The following is a 19626-nucleotide window of genomic DNA, read 5'->3' as shown; positions in this document are numbered from 1 at the left end:
CCACTTTCGAACTTGACCTAGATATCATCAAGATGAACAACCAGACCAACTTTCATACAGATCCCATGGAAAATATGGCCTCTAGAGAGGTCACAAGGTTTTTCTATTATTTGACCTACTGACCTAGTTTTTGATGGCACGTGAACCACTTTCGAACTTGACTTAGATATCATCAAGGTGAACATTCTGACCAATTTTCATGAAGATTTCATAAAAGATATGGCCTCTAGAGAGGTCACAAGGTTTTTTCTATTTTTAGACCTACTGACCTAGTTTTTGACCGCACGTGACCCAGTTTCGAACTTGACCTAGATATCATCAAGATGAACATTCAGACCAACTTTCATACAGATCCCATGAAAAATATGGCCTTTAGAGAGGTCACAAGGTTTTTCTATTGTTTGACCTACTGACCTAGTTTTTGATGGTACGTGACCCAGTTTCAAACTTGACCTAGATATCATTAAGGTGAACGTTCTGACCAATTTTCATGAAGATCTTGTGAAATATATGGCCTCTAGAAAGGTCACAAGGTTTTTCTATTTTTAGACCTACTGACCTAGTTTTTGACCGCACGTGACCCAGTTTCGAACTTGACTTAGATATCATCAAGGTGAACATTCTGACCAATTTTCATGAAGATCTTGTGAAATGTATGGCCTTTAGAGAGGTCACAAGGTTTTTCTATTTTTAGACCTACTGACCAACTTTCATACAGATCCCATGAAAAATATGGCCTTTAGAGGTCACAACGTTTATCTATTATTTGACCTACTGACCTAGTTTTTAATGGCACGTGACCCAGTTTCGAACTTGGCCTAGATATCATCAAGGTGAATGTTCTGACCAATTTTCATGAAGATCTTGTGAAATATATGGCCTCTAGAAAGGTCACAAGGTTTTTCTATTTTTAGACCTACTGACCTAGTTTTTGAAGGCACGTGACCCAGTTTCGAACTTGACCTAGATATCATCAAGGTGAACATTCTGACCAATTTTCATGAAGATCTATTGAAAATTATGGCCTCTAGAGAGGTCACAAGGTTTTTCTATTTTTAGACTTACTGACCTAGTTTTTGATGGCAAGTGACCCAGATTCGAACTTGACCTAGAATTTACCAAGACGAACATTCTGACCCATTTTCATAAAGATCCCATGAAAAATGTGACCTCTAGAGATGTCACAAGCAAAAGTTTACGCACGCACGGACGCATGCACGGACGATGGACGCTGCGCGATCACAAAAGCTCACCTTGTCACTTTGTGACAGGTGAGCTAAAAATGTGACTAGAACTGACATTAACCAATACTAAAATAATTCTCAGACTAGAATCAAGCAATATCAGATTAAAACTGACTGACTAGTAAAAAGGCAACTTTATCACTTTAAACTCTACAAACAGCAAAACTAATATCAGTAAACCATATGTACATGACAAAAATGTGACTAGAACTGACATTAATCAATACTAAAATAATTCTCAGACTAGAATCAAGCAATATCAGAATAAAACTGACTGACTAGTAAAAAGGCAACTTTATCACTTTAAACTCTACAAACAGCAAAACTAGTATCTGTAAACCATAAGTACATGACAAAATGTGACTAGAACTGACATTAATCAATACTAAAATAATTCTCAGACTAGAATCAAGCAATATCAGATTAAAACTGACTGACTAGTAAAAAGGTAACTTTATCATTTTTTAAACTCAACAAGCAGCAAAACTAGTATCATCAATTAAAAGCTTGTATGTTTGGAGGAGGTGCAAACATTTATTTATCTTTAGGCTTATCAAGTCCTGTCTTTTATGGTCTCTGGCAGATCGGTTTGTTTCCTGCAGCCACACACTCAGGGCAGATAGGTAAAACAGTTTTGTACTGTTTCTAGAACTGATTTCTGCTTCTGGGTTAGCACAGAAACAACACAAGTCTAACAGCTAGCAACTTCAGAACTGTAAAATGCTAGTTCAACTGGGTCAATACATGACAGTTGTGTTCTCATATAGATGACTCCATGAAGTTTGTTTGCTGGTGTGGTGATGTATGATCCGCATGTGTAGTCGAATTCAGACAGCTGAAGCGAAACCTGAACCATCTGCCTTTCAGTGAGTTTATGCTTGTTGTAAATGGCATGGGGTTTGCGGCACTCACAACACTCAGTGACCGATCGAGCATTCTGTGCAGTAAATATACTTGCATCATGACGTATGGACTCGTCTGTATTTCTTTGTAGAGACAATGGAGCACTCCTCAGATTACCCTTTGGTTTTTGTGTTACTTTGCTTTCAGCTACTGGAGTCTTACGATATGTTGGACAATCCTCCGCTGTTGTGTGTTGATCTTTCAAATCAGAGTATGTTTTGTAATGTTCTCCATCAAGGATGGGATCAGGCAGCCAGGTAAGGTTACAGCGATCAACTGTGGGTGTAATACAACAGTTTTCATCGTTGCATTTTCTGATCTGGAATGTGTAGTGGCGCTGCTTGCAATGTGTTTCAAGGTAAGCCTAGTAAAATCTGATTGTCTTTGTGTGGCTTTTCTGTAGTTTTGTGAGATCCATTTCCGGAAAGAGTTCTCTCAAATGGCGCTGCAGTATACTGATATTCTCATCTGAAACAGGATCAAACGTTCTAAAAGGAATGTCTTTCAGTTTCAGCCTTTGGAATCGCTCCTCCACCTTTTTCTGCACAGGACCTATTGAGGCTTCCCAAACTGGCTTCAGATCCGGGTGTTTTCCAATGTGTTCTCTAATCTGTGCCATACTATAGCAGAATTTAAACTTTGCATCATCATCTCCTCTTTCAAGTGCACAGTTCTGCAGCCCCAAGTTGAGAATACTCATGATACGGTTTACCCAACTGTGTTCTGGTGTGCAGCGTCCTAAAATCAACATATCTAGGTTCATCTCCTTAAATATGCAGATTGCAGCGCATTTAACAGATTCCAAAGTGTTACAGTGTATGGATTGCGTGGTGTGAATTGAAGACGCACAAGACTTTTAGATGGTACCAGGGTCCCTTCTGGACATTTTTCAACAGCTTGCCCAATTAAATCACCAAGGGATATCCGATGGCTCAAATGTGAAACCCCATGCCGCCTTTCATCTGCTGCAGTTACGTCCTCCACAACCTCCTCCAGTTTTTCAAAGACGACATCAAATTTGTCTGATGGACGGCCAGTGTTAAGTTCTCTCAGATCAGCAACAAGACCAGATTCACCTAGTGAAATCAATTTTATTCTTTGCTGCATTTCTGGGTTTGTGGCAACAGATGCATCCTGGGCCAGTTCTTTGTACACAAAATCAAGCTCCTGGCTGAATTTTAGCAATGAGATTCATTTTTTGTTTAAACTCTCTTTTCATTGCCCTTGTATGGTACTCTGGTAACTTGTCATTAATCTGAGCAATGACTCTGACAGGGTGAATATGGGCATCATTATCAGACCTGTTCTCTGGAACTTTAGCTACAAACATAGTTGTAGATACACCTCCTCCCGGACAGTATCTATACAGATCAACATTAACAGATATTAACAGACTTAAGTTATCAAAGAACCTTTTCATTTGCATTCTATTTTCAAAGGGTGTAGTAAGATGTACATTTTCATCAAAGAGTACAGGCTTCAAAAAGTCACAATTTTTTATTTCCTCATCAAACAACTTGTATTTCTCATACACATAAGGAGTTTTGGCCCGAAATTCTACAGAAATGTCATTTCCAACAGTTCTAGGGGGGTTTAACAGACCCTGTCTGAGAGTTTGATTTTTTAATCTATTCTCTAAATACATTTTATAGTGAGCAAAACAGCTTGCAAGATTGTCAATATCTTCCTTGAACTGCTGCCAATGTTACATCACTGTGGAAAACAGGCCTTGTTACAATATTCATTAAAGCATTTGCATGACTGTCACAATTCTTGTAAAATGGGCTGACTTTTCAGTTTAATTTCTTTTAAAATCATTATATCCTTGGAATTTTTCAAACAGCTCTGGCACTGGTATGGCATCTCTAGATGTTTTGGCTGCATCATTTATGGTAAGATGGTGATTTGTCAGACACCAAAGAGCACTAGTGATCACCTGAAATAGACAAAAGATAATAAGTAAGGGTAGATTTCTCGGAAGCACAGAGCACCAAAAAGACAGCCTCAGAGCTACGCATTTGAAAAGTAGGCCCACAACAAAAAGAAGCTGTAATGGAAAATATTACAGACCGGTTGCTTAAAAAATCTAACAAGTACATATTAAAATTTATGCCAAATATGGATAGGTGAGGAAGTGGTATAAAAGGGGTAAAATGGGTGGGGTGGGGGAGGAAGCCGAAGGGAAAACAAACATCACTGAGCTTTATTTAAGCAATAATTATAGTTTGTTTACCCCTCTGTTTCGATTATTCCCGGACAAAATTGGAATTCAATGTTTTCAGGCTGTGACAGGGCTGAAACCTAGTCTCTGCATGACTGTAAATATTTAAAGCCATTGAATTAATTTTTATAACAGTCCGGAAAAGAAAAACAGAGTTTATGGCTGGAAAACAAAGTGTTTCGGATCTCAACCCACCTGAACTACATATTCTCATTAATCTGAAACACTCCATATGTGCATTTTGAGGTTCTGCTGTGTCATGAGCTTGACCATATCATTGTATAGCTCATTCTTCATGTTGTGACTGAAAGCATAAATTTAATACACTCATATTTTATACAAATCATTTCATAAATTTACAGAAATTTATCCAAGCATTTTTTTACTTCAAATGGACTTTAATATATCTGGACAAAAATTTTTAACAGAGGTTTAGCAACACTTTCAACATGACTTTTGTTATTTTATATTAAGGCCGTCTTTTAATAAACCTTTCAGATTCAGACAGAACAATTCTAGACAGTTTGCAAGTAGCAGATTCTTCAATTAAATGACAACATTCTATGAGAAGAATGATTTGGCTTCTATAGGGAAATAGCGTAGACTATGACCTATTCCACATGCATTTTGCCTCACAAGCAAGTGATATTTCAGATTGAAAATTCAAAAAAAAATTCAAATGTCAGATAAAGTCTGTCATAATTCGCACCAGGTTGTCTTCTGTTTAATGTTGACCTTTTCTCCATCCATGAGGATATAAAAAGCATTAACGACAGCAGCAGAGCTTTTTCCAGACTCCAAAGGTATTTCATCAGGTTCTTTTGCACACTGGTATGTCACCGCCCTCATGTCCCCAACAGTCTTCAAGTCTGCTAAAATCAGGTCCGGGGACACTTCAAAAGCTCTATCTCCTTCAATGTTGGTCTGAAAAGTTTATAATAACAACAGGACCATAATGGTCCTGAATCGCTCACCTGTCCCCACGTGACCCAGTTTTGAACTGAGTATGACGTCGTTTTTTCTATTATTTGACATAGTGACATAGTTTTTGAGCTCATGTATCCCAGTTTTGAATCTGACCTAGATATCATCAAGATAAAAATTCTGACCAATTTTCATGAAGATCCATTTAAAAATATGGCCTCTAGAGAGGTCACAAGGTTTTTCTATTATTTGACCTAATGACCTAGTTTTTGACCGCACATGACCCAGTTTCGAACTTTACCTAGATATCATCAAGGTGAACATTCAGACCAATTTTCATGAAGATCCATTTATAAGTATGGCCTCTAGAGAGGTCACAAGGTTTTTCAATTTTAAATCTACTGACCTAGTTTTTGACCGCTGTTGACCCAGTTTTGACCCTGACCTAGATTCATCAAGATGAACATTCAGACCAAATTTCATACAGATCCCATGAAAAATATGGCCTCTAGAGAGGTCACAATGTTTTTTTATTATTTGACCTACTGACCTAGTTTTTGATGGCACGTGACCCAGTTTCGAACTTGACCTAGATATCATCAAGTTGAACATTCTGACCAATTTTCATGAAGATCCATTTATAAGTATGGCCTCTAGAGAGGTCACAAGGTTTTTCTATTTTTAGACCTACTGAACTAGTTTTTGATTGTAGTTGACCCAGTTTCGAACTTGACCTAGATATCATCAAGATGGATATTCAGACCAATTTTCATGAAGATCCATTTATAAGTATGGCCTCTAGAGAGGTCATAAGGTTTCTCTATTTTTAGACCTACTGAACTAGTTTTTGATCGTAGTTGACCCAGTTTTGAACTTGACCTAGATATCAACAAGATGGACATTCAGACCAACTTTCATACAGATCCCATGAAAAATATGGCCTCTAGAGAGGTCACAAGGTTTTCTTTTTTATTTGACCTACTGACCTATTTTTTGAAGGCATGTGACCCAGTTTCGAATTTGACCTGGATATCATCAAGGTGAACATTCTGACTAACTTTCATGAAGATCCATCGAAAAGTATGGCCTCTAGAGAGGTCACAAGGTTTTTCTATTTTTAGACCTACTGACCTAGTTTTGGACCGCACATGACCCACTTTCAAACTTGGCCTAGATATCATCAAGATGAACATTCAGACTAACTTTCATACAGATCCCATGAAAAATATGGCCTCTAGAGAGGTCACAAGGTTTTTTTATTATTTGACCTACTGTCCTAGTTTTTGATGGCACGTGACCCAGCTTCGAACTTGACCTAGATATCATCAAGTTGAACATTCTGACTAACTTTCATGAAGATCCATTGAAAAGTATGGCCTCTAGAGAGGTCACAAGGTTTTTCTATTTTTAGACCTACTGACCTAGTTTTGGACCGCACGTGACCCAGTTTCAAACTTGACCTAGATATCATCAAGGTGAACATTCTGACCAATTTTCATAAAGATCCCATGAAAAATGTGACCTCTAGAATGGTCACAGGCAAAAGTTTACGCACGCACGCACGGACGGACGACGGACGCTGCGCGATCACAAAAGCTCACCTTGTCACTTTGTGACAGGTGAGCTAAAAACACTACAATATTTTATATCTTATAATCTTTTGATTTCATGAATTTATTTGGGAAAATGGTGAATGCCGAATGCACATACAGTCTACAACAATTTTCTAAAGATCTACAATTAAATATTAAACTGGATGATTTATTTCAGAGCTGATATTTTATACTTGTCAACCCACTAAGCCTAATACCTGTATCTGCATTTTACATTATTTTTTTTTCAAAGAGTCATAAAATTCTAGTCAGACTTTTCTTACTCCAATGAATTATCCATTTAGTATACTAAACTACAAATGGGTTAATTATAACTCACAATTTTAAATAATTCATAAAAATGATGTGTACAAATGCGATGTGATATCAACCCAGATACCGGTTTCAATACGTATAGAAAACGGAAGTAGGCAGCGTTTTCTGAAAATGAATTTAATAGACCGGCTAAAATGGCATCTACAGGACGTATTTGAGTAACATAGGACCTTTAGATAAGTTTTGGCACCAGCTACAGTCACATCGATGTATTAAATCAGAAGTTTCGCCGACGTAAATATGTTAAAAAATCGGACATTATCAGTATGTTTACCTATTTTAATTTTTACTTACCGAGCAGTTAGCAGTGTATTTTTGGGCATGGCTTGTCTTTATGTACGAAGGAATAGAAGGCGTCTACTCTTTGATTGTGATCGACTGGCACAACCACCTTTATTATTTTGTTGTCCATCTTTGGACAGGTGATAGTGACTGCAAATAAGCTTTTCGCCATGTTGATTCATCCTCGGCAGAAGTGGAAACATTTGTTACTATGGGCGCATGGTCGGATACCACTAAATTACTGCTTAAATTGATGTAGGTATGAGAACCCTGTATTTAGGCCCGTAAAAAAAATGCGGTCGGTGGTTAAAACGTACGGTCGGTCGGGTTACAGGAAACAGACATTTTTTTTTTAGGCCTTGCATCAGTTCAGACCTGACATTTTATTTGTAAAACAATTACCAAATGTGATTGTCATTTCTGAAATTGTTTGAAAATATATTGATCAGTTACTTCAGTACAATGTACATTCGAAACCCCTTATAATACTACTCGATATACCGCAGTATTTGTTATAACGTGGTAGGTTCTTGGCTCCGGAATTTTCGGGAGTAAAAAAAAAAAAAAAATGAGTCCGCGGATGTTGTTTAATTTGATCATAACCAGCATTAAAACTACATGTACCTGTCATTTAACACCTTTGCCATGACAACTGTGACAAAAATAAATAGTTGTCTGCTAGCTTACTTGTTTGCGTATCGCCTTTGTTAAAATTTCAATACATGTAGACATGTGACAATTAGGCAATCAGTACCGTGTCAAAATTAGATTGTTTTCATAACAAGCGTGTAACATTGGTCAGTCAACTATCAAACCGTTTAAGTTTGCAATTAAGCAGATGACATGAACATTTGAGTGAATAAAAAATTAAACAACAGGCCCAGTTCTGTAAACAAGAGGACCATGATGGTCCTGAATCGCTCACCTATCCCCACATGACCCAGTGTTGAACTGAGTATGACGTCATTATTTCTATTATTTGACATAGTGACCTAGTTTTTGAGCACATGTGACCTAGATATCATCAAGATAAAAAATTCTGACCAATTTTCATGAAGATCCATTGAAAAATATGGCCTCTAGAGAGGTCACAAGGTTTTTCTATTATTTGACCTAATGGCCTAGTTTTTGAAGGCACGTGACCCACTTTTAAACTTGACCTAGATATCATCAAGGTGAACATTCTCACCATTTTCATGAAGATCTCGTGAAAAATATGGCCTCTAGAGAGGTCACAAGGTTTTTCTATTTTTCGACCTACTGACCTAGTTTTTGACCGCACATGACCCAGTTACAAACCTGACCTAGATATCATCAAGCTGAACATTCTCACCAATTTTCATGAAGATCCGTTGAGAAATATGGCCTCTAGAGAGGTCACAAGGTTTTTTCTATTTTTAGACCTACTGACCTAGTTTTTAACCCCACGTGACCCAGTTTCGAGCTTGACTTAGATATCATCAAGGTGAACATTCTGACCAATAATCATGAAGATCTCATGAAAAATATGGCCTCTAGAGAGGTCACAAGATTTTTCTATTTTTATATCTACTGACCTAGTTTTTAACCCCACGTGACCCAGTTTCGAACTTGACCTAGATATCTTCAAAGTAAACACTCTGACCAATATTCATGAAGATCCATTGAAAAATATCGCCTCTAGAGAGGTCACAAGGTTTTCCTATTTTTAGACCTACTGACCTAATTTTTGACCGCACGTGACCCAGTTTCGAACTTGACCTAGATATCATCAAGGTGAACATTCTGACCAATTTTCATGAAGATCCATTGAGAAATATGGCCTCTAGAGAGGTCACAAGGTTTTTCTATTTTTAGATCTACTGACCTAGTTTTTGACCCCACATGACCCAGTTTCGAACTTGATCTAGATATCATCAAGGTGAACATTCTGACCAATATTCATGAAGATCTCATGAAAAATATGGCCTCTAGAGAGGTCACAAGGTTTTTCTATTTTTAGATCTACTGACCTAGTTTTTAACCCCACGTGACCCAGTTTCGATCTTGACCTAGATATCATCAAGGTGAACATTCTGACCAATTTTCATGAAGATCCATAAAGAAATATGGCCTCTAGAGAGGTCACAAGGTTTTTCTATTTTTAGACCTAATGACCTAGTTTTTGACCCTACGTGACCCAGTTTCAAACTTGACCTAGGTATCATCAAGGTGAACATTCTGACCAATTTTCATGAAGATCTTATGAAATATATGGCCTCTAGAGAGGTCACAAGGTTTTTCTATTTTTAGACCTACTGACCTAGTTTTTGATGGCACATGACCCAGTTTCGAACTTGACCTAGATATCATCAAGATGAACATTCTGACCAACTTTCATAAAGATCCCATGAAAAATGTGACCTCTAGACCGCAAAAGTTTACGGACGCACGGACGGACGACGGACACCCGCGCGATCACAAAAGCTCACCTTGTCACTTTGTGACAGGTGAGCTAAAAACAAATGCAGCGGTTTTTATGTAATCATCACTCAGTTCATCGGAATTAACGAAGATTCGACACACTGAAAGCCATATTTAGAATGTTCTCCCTTTTTAATATCGTATATTAACGACGTTGATTTAACAGTCTTGTATCTTATTTATTGATTTTCTTCATGTATTCAAAATTAATTTTTTTCAAGACTGTCCGCGTTTTTTCTCTTTTAGTTACATAAACCTCCAGTACAATTGCACTGCATATGTAATTCTCATGACCGTGCACTCCTCACACACTGTTATATATGATTACTTCCGGGATACACTATTCCAATTTTCTTTTAGAATCACGATAAAATGAGAAGATGACACAGCGTTATAATTCTTTTAATGTATTTTTCAGTAGCATTTAAGGTAAATAAATGTCCCGTTTACACGATTCTTATTTCTTATTAACATAAAACAGCGTCCAAAATACGTCTAATACATTACCCGTGGGTGGGGTATTGCAAATAACACTGACACAATCAACCCGCGTTATAAATTTAACCCCGCTAGATCTGCGGGTCTCGAACCTTGGACCCCGACGACAGCGTTGTAATGGGGTCCCAGTGTACTGTAATACAAAACTGCCGTAGGAATGGAGATCTCTGGACTTTTCACTATTCTTAAGGGAGAGCCGTAAGAATAGCATGCAAGGCTATTCCTACGGGACAGTAAGAATAGCCACTTCCAATAAATAATGCAACTGTAATGAAATGATACTTTTATTAATGATTTCATGTTTTTTCAACACTTAAGCTTAATACAGTCTTTCGATCGAAAGACATTTTGTCTTTCAAACGAGAGACTGTGATTAGATGGAGAGACTGTCTCTCAATCCAGGCAAAGAGCTAGGGCTGTAATGAGTATCCTAGTACTCGGATATCCACAAATTCGACCAAAAGTTCGAGTACGGATTATCGTCATTGTCAAGATAGTTGGATCACGATCTTTTTCATTAATACATGCAATATGTAAAATTCTATCAATTAAAGTAAATTAAAGCCACATTAAACATCTTAATTGAATTTTCTTGAACATCTAAGACGATAACGCGTTGTCAGATTCTAAACCGAATGTAAACAAATGTCTTAGGTAGAGTTAGCATCGGTCTTATATTCGAACTAAAATTAATATGAAATCAATAAAATGTTTAATACGAAATTTCTTTCCAACAGATAAAATTTTCTTATCAAAAGATGCGAAACTGTTACTTAATATTGTGATATAATGACCGACGTCATATCGTTCGTCTGCAAGAATGGCCAAATATTACAGAAGTCCACTCGCGAAACCTGACTTATATTAATGAGCAAAACATTAAACATAAGTCAAAACTATTAAACTGAGCACTATGAGAACTGCAAAGTTTTGATTCCATAAAGAAAACTGTACTTATATAACAGGCTTGCATTTTTGTATCAATATAAGTTGATGCTGGTGATCCATGGTTCGATCTGTGAATCGTCAGCCCTGACTCCCAGATCGGATCGCCACTTGCCTGACAATCCACAGCCCTACAAAGAGCTATAAAAATAAACAGATCGGCAACTTGAAAGGCATACAGAGCAAATCTCCCCAACACCCCGTGATAACTGAATGAGATCTCATTTACCGGAAGTGACGCTTTCTCCACGCGCCATTTTGTATGCGAAAGCGATTATTCTTTGGTAAATTAATTATCACCGTATGACCACGCTTCTTTTGATGGCAAGAAACGTGTACTTTGTGTCTTAAGACTATTTCACATTAAACTAATGTTGTTTTAGAAGAGAACCTGTATTTTAAAAGTAGTTTTAAAAGTACAAATTGTAACTCCATGCTCGTCAATGTTTGTTTTTACTAAGATAATGCTCTGACACGAGATCACGTGAGATTACAGCCAGTTGCCATTCTGTGTATTTTATACTTCTTTGATCCAGAGGAAGTCTCCGACAGTCTGGTGACAGTAGATTTGAAAATTCCACAAATCTGCGCTGATATCCCCCTCCCCACTACATATATGTGTGTCAGACTGTTCCTCCCAAGACTTTTCACCCCCAATTTGGGGGTGAAAAGTCTGGCGTTTTATAACATATGAAGACTTTTCATCCCTTATTTATTTTTATTATTAATAAGACTATATATTTTTTGGGGGGGAGGGTGAGGGGAGGGAGATGTAGTTATGAATAATTTCATAAGTATTATAATTAGGTTAATACATTAAAAAAATATTTTATGATGTTTGTTAGTACAGATGACCATAAACTTTAAACATAAGTCATTTCACAAGGTTATCTTTTAATCCATTTGTCTGTTCAATGATTGAAAATGCGACTTTGATGATTAAAGGTACTTTTGATAATAGTTACAAAACTAAAAAATAAACTTTTAATCCCTCTGTTTGATGTTTTTTCAGAATGTAGATTGAGAATTTTTGCACTAATTTTGGGAAAAATACATACTTTTTGGCATTGGGAATATAGCTGAATAACGGCTATAAAAACGGCCGAAAAAAAAACCCGTTTTTGATTTTCATAAGATCAGTCAAGGTTTACCGTTTAGACTGATTAAAATTTGATATACTACAGGTTAGCCAGTTAATCCATTTCAACACTTATTCCTGTCAATAAAAAGGTGTTGATTAAATCACAACACCTATGAAGAGTTTAAATATTGACTATTTCTGTCAATTAAAAGGTGTTGATTAAACCAAGCACCTATTAAGACTTGAAAATATTGACTTACAATGAAATGAATGACTTTCAAATTGTAATATTTATATATAATAGTTTATTTATTTAGGTTTTATACTTTATTATTTATTTCAGTCTCATCAGCATACATAAATACCATCACAGTACATATAAATGTAATAACATTAAACATATCGAATGTTGCCACTAAATCCGGGTTACCTGAGACTATATATCTTGCTAAATATATAAAAATATATCATAAAAATAAATTCCACTTTATACTGCACTTTATAAATACCCTATTACATGTTATCATGTTTTGTTTTGTTTTATTCATTTTTATTTGTTTACGCTGCACTGCGTAGTTATGACTGTTTCCAGTCTAACTAATCAATCGTAGGCCCAGCGAGATTTGAATTTTGAGACCCGTTGCCAGATACAGGTCGGCGCCTGGATTGATTCCAAAGAATTAGATTCATATGATATAGTTAAAAAGGGACCTTAATTCAAGGCCCGGGTTTTATTTTGAACATGTCTGGTTCTTGGCTGGAGTATTTATTGTTATTGTATTTACATGTTATCACAATTGGGCTGTCATTATTATACTAAAGGATAAACATATACCCTCTAATTCTATCCCCTAGTTAATATTTACATCTTCTATTGTAATCTAAATCTACTCATATATTTTGTAATTATATTACATAATTAAAACTTGAATCCATTTTAATAACATAGAAAAATATTAATCATTAAGAAGTCTCAACAAATTGACATTTAAAAAGATCAATTGATTTTAAGTTAACTACATGTATGTTACCCTAAATTCTGTGTACATTTTATAGAATTATGGTCCGTAAAGTAACATATTATCTTCATAAATGCTGTAACAACCTATACAAAATATATAAATAAGGTTTCAAACATCAAATTACAAAATATTTCACGACATTTTCATTATATCAAAAATTGGGGGTGAAAAGTCTAGGGTTTGTAAAATTTGGGGTGAAAAGTCTTGGGAGGAAATGTCTTGGGGGTGAAATCACAGGCACGGGTCCAGTGTTTATTTTTTCTATTTTTATTTTTTGTTTAATATAAAAAATCCCCTTTTTTCACACATTTAACCTTTTATATGTTAGTAAAAATGAAAAAAAAAATCGATGACAAAAATCCGGTCACAGTATCATATACATTGAAAAGGTGAACTACACTCGGCAAACTTGTAGAACATTTCAAAATCGGAGTTTATACACTTGCAGCCGTTACCTACATGACTGCACCTTCGAAACATTTAATGCCTTCTATAAATACTAAACTGACCCTATAAATTGCTTTGAAAAACACAGTACAAGTCTCTACGAGCGAAATATTTCAGTTATCCCCGGTGATTTCATTCCGGATAGCGGACGTGTTCCTGGTTTTTATCACTTCGTTTGGCAGCTGAAATCACCAGGGATATTTGAAATATTTCGCACCTAGGGACATGTACTGTGTATTTCCAAAGAAGTATAAAATACACAGAATGGCAACTGGCTGTAATCTCGCGTGAGCTCGTGTCAGAGCATGATTCGGCGTTATCTTACTAAAAAAACCAACATCGGCGAGCATGCAGTTACAATTTGTACCTTTAAAACTACATTTAAAATACATGTTAGCTTCTAAAACAAAATTAGTTTAATTTGAAATGGTCTTAAGACACGAAGTACACGTTTTTTTGCCATCGAAAGAAGCTTGGTCATATGGTGATTATTATTTTACCGATGAATAATTGCTTTCGCATACAAAATGGCGCGTGGGGAAAGCGCCACTTTCGGTAAACGAGATCTCGTTTTTTTTGTCACGGGAGGTTGGCGAGATTTGCTCTATGTGCCTTTCAAGTTGCCAATCTATTTATTTTTATAGCTCTTTGGTATTACAAAGCAATTTATGGGGTCAGTTTAGTATTTGTGGAAGGCTTTAAACGTTTCGAAGGTGCAATCATGCAGGTAGTGGCTGCAAGTGTTTAAACTCCGATTTTGAAATGTTCTACAAGTTTGCCGAGTAGCTTTCCATAGCGTTACGCTCGCATAGTTCACCTTTTCCAAATTTATATGATACTCTGACCGGATTTTTTGTGACCGATTTTTTTTTTCATTTGACTAACATATATAAGGTATATTTGTGTGAAAAAAAACATATTTTTATAACAAACAAAAAAATATACACTGGACCCGTGCCTGTGGGTGAAATGTCTAGGGGAGGAAAAGTCTTGGGGTGAAATGTCTGGAATTCACATGTATATTAAACGGAACTTAATATGACAATTCATTTCATGATAATCCAAAATTTTAAACAAATGACTTTAACTTTTAATTAACTACATTCTTTACATTTGCGGCAGCAACCGGTGTCAACTTGTTGTTGCTCGCCATTTTTGTTGTTGTTGTTGTTGAGGGTCACACTAAACTGCTGACGGATCTAAAGTTGCTGACGACTTACACGGCTACTAAACGCTAGCGCCACCACCAAATTGTGGTGATAAGGAAATGAGCTATCGACATTTCCGTGGTGCATCTATTGCCCGTTTCTATTTGTAAACACGTGAGTAAAATTTACATTTTATCTTATGTTTTTATTGATAGAACTTTTTTCGAAAATCGGAGAATGTAGTTCCGTGTAACAACACTTTTACTACAGGTTGGCTGTTATTTCATTAAAATATTGTGCAAATTGTGGTATCAGGAGCTTTTCTCCCAAATCTGACTGTGGCACATTTTCATATCGGCCAGTATTCGATCACCATTCCGACATAAAAACTAAATGTTGGTCACTTTTGATAAAATATTTTTCTAACTTATAACCAAAATATTACAATTTATTAAGACCGCGTCCTCCGAAATGGATATTTTCGTGCCAAACTTCTACGAAATGGACTTTATTTTTCTTAATTTTGGCTTTAATTACGATGATATTTGTATTTTCATAAATAGATATGATAGATTAGAGGTAATACTAAATGTTGGTCACTTTTGATAATATATTTTTTTAATTTATAACCAAAATATTACAATTTATTAAGACCGCGTCCTCCGAAATGGACATTTTCGCGCCAAACTTCTACGAAATGGACTTTTATTTTCTTAATTGTGGCTTTAATTTTGATGATATTTGTATTTTCATAAATAGATATGATAGATTAGAGGTAATACTAAATGTTGGTCACTTTTGATAATATATTTTTTTAATTTATAACCAAAATATTACAATTTATTAAGACCGCGTCCTCCGAAATGGACATTTTCATGCCAAACTTCTACGAAATGGACTTTTATTTTAATTTAATAACTTTTAAATTGTACTAAACAGTTTACGCGCAATTAGCTTTTGATCAGAACTGAACAGAGCAGATCTTTAATTGTACACATAGATTACAAAACTTACATTTTCCAATAACATGTGAACAAGTATGCACAAACAGTTTACGCGCAATTTTCAAAAAATATAATATTTTTGTTTCAAGATATATTCTACTTCAATCTCGAAATATTACCATCAATCTTGATACACGTACACAATAAACGCGCGTTGTAACATCATTTATTAATATTATCCTTTCGAATTTTCAACATCGCTTGAGAAACAATAAAGCTTGAATTCCATAAAGGGAATAATACCATATCGACAAAAATGTAGGCAAAATTCTTTAAAAACGGTCAAATTTTCATAAAATTACCTGTAAAATTTCATACAGCGCGATCTTAATTTTTACTTTCGTTTTAAAAGAAAATAGATATAACATATTATGGGCATAACATTCCGACTTTGGAACGGAAAATACAAAAGACAGAATAGAAAAATCTTAAATAATGAATAAACGGCGGCAATTTAAAAAACATGGAGTAAAACGTTTTTTGGCGAATACACATATATAGATACTCTTATCTATCATATTCATTTAAGAAAATACAGATATGATTGAAATTAAAGCCGTCATTCAAATAATAAAAGTCCATTTCGTAGACGTAAAGTCCATTTCGCGAAATGGAGTCCACTTCGCACTCTATCCCTACCGGTAGCCGTGACTTAGCTGACAAGATACAAGATACAAATTTTATTTAAAGTCGGTGTTAATATACAGACAACATTAGCTATGTATAGCTATTGACCGACATAAATAACAATAGTATATTTAATAACATAATAAAGATATATCTATTAAAAGAGTTACAACATTAGCAAATCAAAGTTTATAAATAGTACATGAGTAATGGTTAAACCTGAAATACACCTGATAATCTTGGCCTATGCCTAAAAGCTAGTTAAAAGCAAATAGACGTTAAAACACTGAACTGAAAAAGAACACTTATGCGTTTTTAGAAAATGGTTTAAGACATCTACCACATCAAATCACATTTGTTATGGACTGATTAACAGCTGTATTTCAGAAGTCAGTAAAAGAAGCAGACAAAACGTGCAATCTGATCACCTCGGCCTTTATGCTACGCAATAGACCTCTGACATAATAAGGCGCCATCTTGGACTACTTTCAGTCAAAATGGCCGCCCCCTGTCACCTCTGTGGGAGTAGTGCTAGAAATCTCTATCTGTTATCCGGGAGGAAGAAAAGCGAGGATGTTCTTGAAGTGATAACTGCCAACTTTAGTTTTGTATCTATAATAAAGAAAAGTATACAGAAATTGTTGGAGGACATTAGAGCTTTTCGCAGGTCTTAAAAGGTGAGGATAGTCTCAATTCGACGTTTCACTAACAGGCATATAAATTATAATACAGTATAACTGTTTCTGCATCTCGATGAGTTAGGTTCCTGTTTGACAACAGTTTCAACAAACATCAAACAGCCGATGACTTTAATTGCAGAAACAAATTTATAAAATGTCAACTAGGCAAGTTTAAGAGTTATGGTAGTCCAAATAATTAAACATGAAAAAGTTGTCATTTGACGTTCAACAGTCAATATTCTGACATTTTACATTTTTACTATCAAAGCCTTTTCGACATAACATGGAAAATAAAAAATGTAAAATATCAATTAAAATGAACTTATAAAGTGATACGAGTTATGTCAGGTCTTATATTTAGAACTAAGATTTATGGCAAATAGATTCATTATCAGAGATGTAATCATTACAGATACTTTGGACATGTACCAGAAAACATTCCCAATGGATTTGTTTTGGGTTTTCCCAACAGAGATATAAACAGATTAAGTTTGCATGTGTAACAGTCTCGGGGAAAAATGTGCAGCCTCGACCGGGACTCGAACCTTGGACCTTCGGCTTACCGTGCCAACGCTCAACCAGTTGAGCTACCAAGGCCACCCGATACGAGAAGCGCTACAAATGTGATAAATAATGGATGAAAAAACACAGTACAAAGTTACTTAGTCAAAATAATGTTCAGATTGTTTTAAATTTACTTTTTGTTCATCATCAATCATCAACTATACTGTAAACTAGACATACTGTACCTGTGGGATTTCAGCAGTGTTGGTGTATCTAAAAGAATAAGAACTATTTTTTATTTTAACTAAATCATGAAGATAAGATGGTGACTGCTTGTTAATTATCTTGAAAGTTTCTATAGCCATATATCTTAACCGTCTAATTTTTAGGCTGGCGAATTTATTCGCCAGACTATTATAACCATAAATCGAATTCTGCAAAGTTCAACAAAAGTTCAAAGGTGCTGAGACTGACAACACAAAATATAATTCCATGCGCAATTCAAATAGTTCGCCACGTCTATCAGTTTTGCCATAGAGTTGCATAAAGATTGTTAAACTTACCTGTTTGCTTTAACATGTTATATTAATGTTTCATTTTTCTAACGGTAAATACTTGAAAGATAATATTAGAAAATATTACATAATTAAACAAGCGCTGGTTCCCAGAAACAATTGTCGATTTGAGTTACACTGCGCATTATTCGACGACCTGACATAACATGGAAAATGAGAAATATGAAATATCAATTAAAATGAACTTATAGTGATATGAGTTATGTCAGGTCTTATATTAGGGCTTAAGTTGTAAGAATCTATTCTTTCAGATCATTTGCTATAGGTACTACGGGACGTAATCGCTGCGTGGAATTGCCACAGTAACGTGAAAAGAAACAAATGACCACTTTCTACGAGTTGTATGTCTAAAGAGTGACTATGCTATATATTCTTTTTCTTTTGTTTTTGCTATTTCTATACTAAATTCATTTTAGAAACATTCTGGTGAATGCTAAAAGATATATTGTAAAAAGTGCTTTGTCACCATTTTGTTTAAAGGGTGGGGCGTAGATGTAACCGATTTTTGTTTAAACACACGTTTTCAGCTGTATTTCAGGTTATATTAAGATAGTGGGCCCGTAACGGTAATGTTTAACAAATGCATTAATTGATACAGTCTTGAAGTTAACACTCTTTCGCACTGTGTTGCACCTTTAAACGACTTTTACTGTGTCGTTGTTGTTTGATTTTTTTTTATTTGTTAATCTTGTATAAATTATGTTTTTCCTCCAGCTGAAACAGAGACAAGTTTCAGAGTGATAGGCATTGCGCAAAACGATCGCAGAGAAGTCATTTTACCTCATATTTTTCTAAATGAAACCTCAAAGTATTGCGTAACAATTATAAAACACAAAATAAAATTGTCGATATCAATTTTTCTTCGGAGCCTCGAGTAAGAGAATTTAAATTTTAATCGGACAGAAATTAAGCTCCAACTCTTAAGAATTATAGCCTTGCTTTCTGCATTCAAAAAGAACCATGGGGCAGAAGTAAAACCTACCTACATTTCTTCCAAACTTTGTAAACTAAAGAATAGATGCAAAATCAAGAACTTATGCAAAATGTAACAAAGTATTTTCAAAGGTGTCTAAACATTCACCCTTCAGGTTAAATTCATTTTAAACAGCAAGAAATGGCTAATCAAATGAAACATTTCCGCTTTTGTACGA

At 35.4% G+C, this 19626-nt stretch overlaps 1 protein-coding gene and 2 long non-coding RNA genes across 5 annotated transcripts in view; 1 reads left to right on the top strand and 2 right to left on the bottom strand.

Annotated features, from left to right (window-relative positions):
- The window catches only part of LOC123549130 (tetratricopeptide repeat protein 5-like), a 145154-nt gene extending 127869 nt beyond the window's left edge, over positions 1 to 17285 (bottom strand). The window contains exon 1 of one of the 3 annotated variants that reach the window (XM_053546630.1): positions 17145 to 17285. In XM_053546630.1, the coding sequence (XP_053402605.1) occupies positions 17145 to 17192 (48 nt within the window). In that variant the 5' untranslated portion in view covers positions 17193 to 17285. Of the gene's footprint in view, positions 1 to 15039; positions 15173 to 17144 lie in introns of those variants that run through there. The other 2 variants (XM_045336974.2, XM_045336972.2) reach the window with 2 other exon arrangements.
- LOC123549131 (uncharacterized) lies at positions 3630 to 9865 on the bottom strand. Its single transcript, XR_006686005.2, has 4 exons — positions 7515 to 9865; positions 5078 to 5292; positions 4564 to 4672; positions 3630 to 4083 (listed from the first exon to the last, which is right to left on the bottom strand). It is a non-coding gene; the product is annotated as an uncharacterized LOC123549131 (long non-coding RNA).
- Positions 15122 to 19626, top strand: LOC123549132 (uncharacterized). Its single transcript, XR_006686006.2, has 3 exons — positions 15122 to 15259; positions 17209 to 17393; positions 18727 to 19626. It is a non-coding gene; the product is annotated as an uncharacterized LOC123549132 (long non-coding RNA).

The sequence above is a fragment of the Mercenaria mercenaria genome, chromosome 6, assembly GCF_021730395.1.
Source record: "Mercenaria mercenaria strain notata chromosome 6, MADL_Memer_1, whole genome shotgun sequence".
In the NCBI taxonomy this organism is placed as follows: domain Eukaryota; kingdom Metazoa; phylum Mollusca; class Bivalvia; order Venerida; family Veneridae; genus Mercenaria; species Mercenaria mercenaria.
The sequence above is the reverse complement of the archived record's forward strand: the minus strand, read 5'-3'. Positions and strand labels throughout refer to the sequence as shown.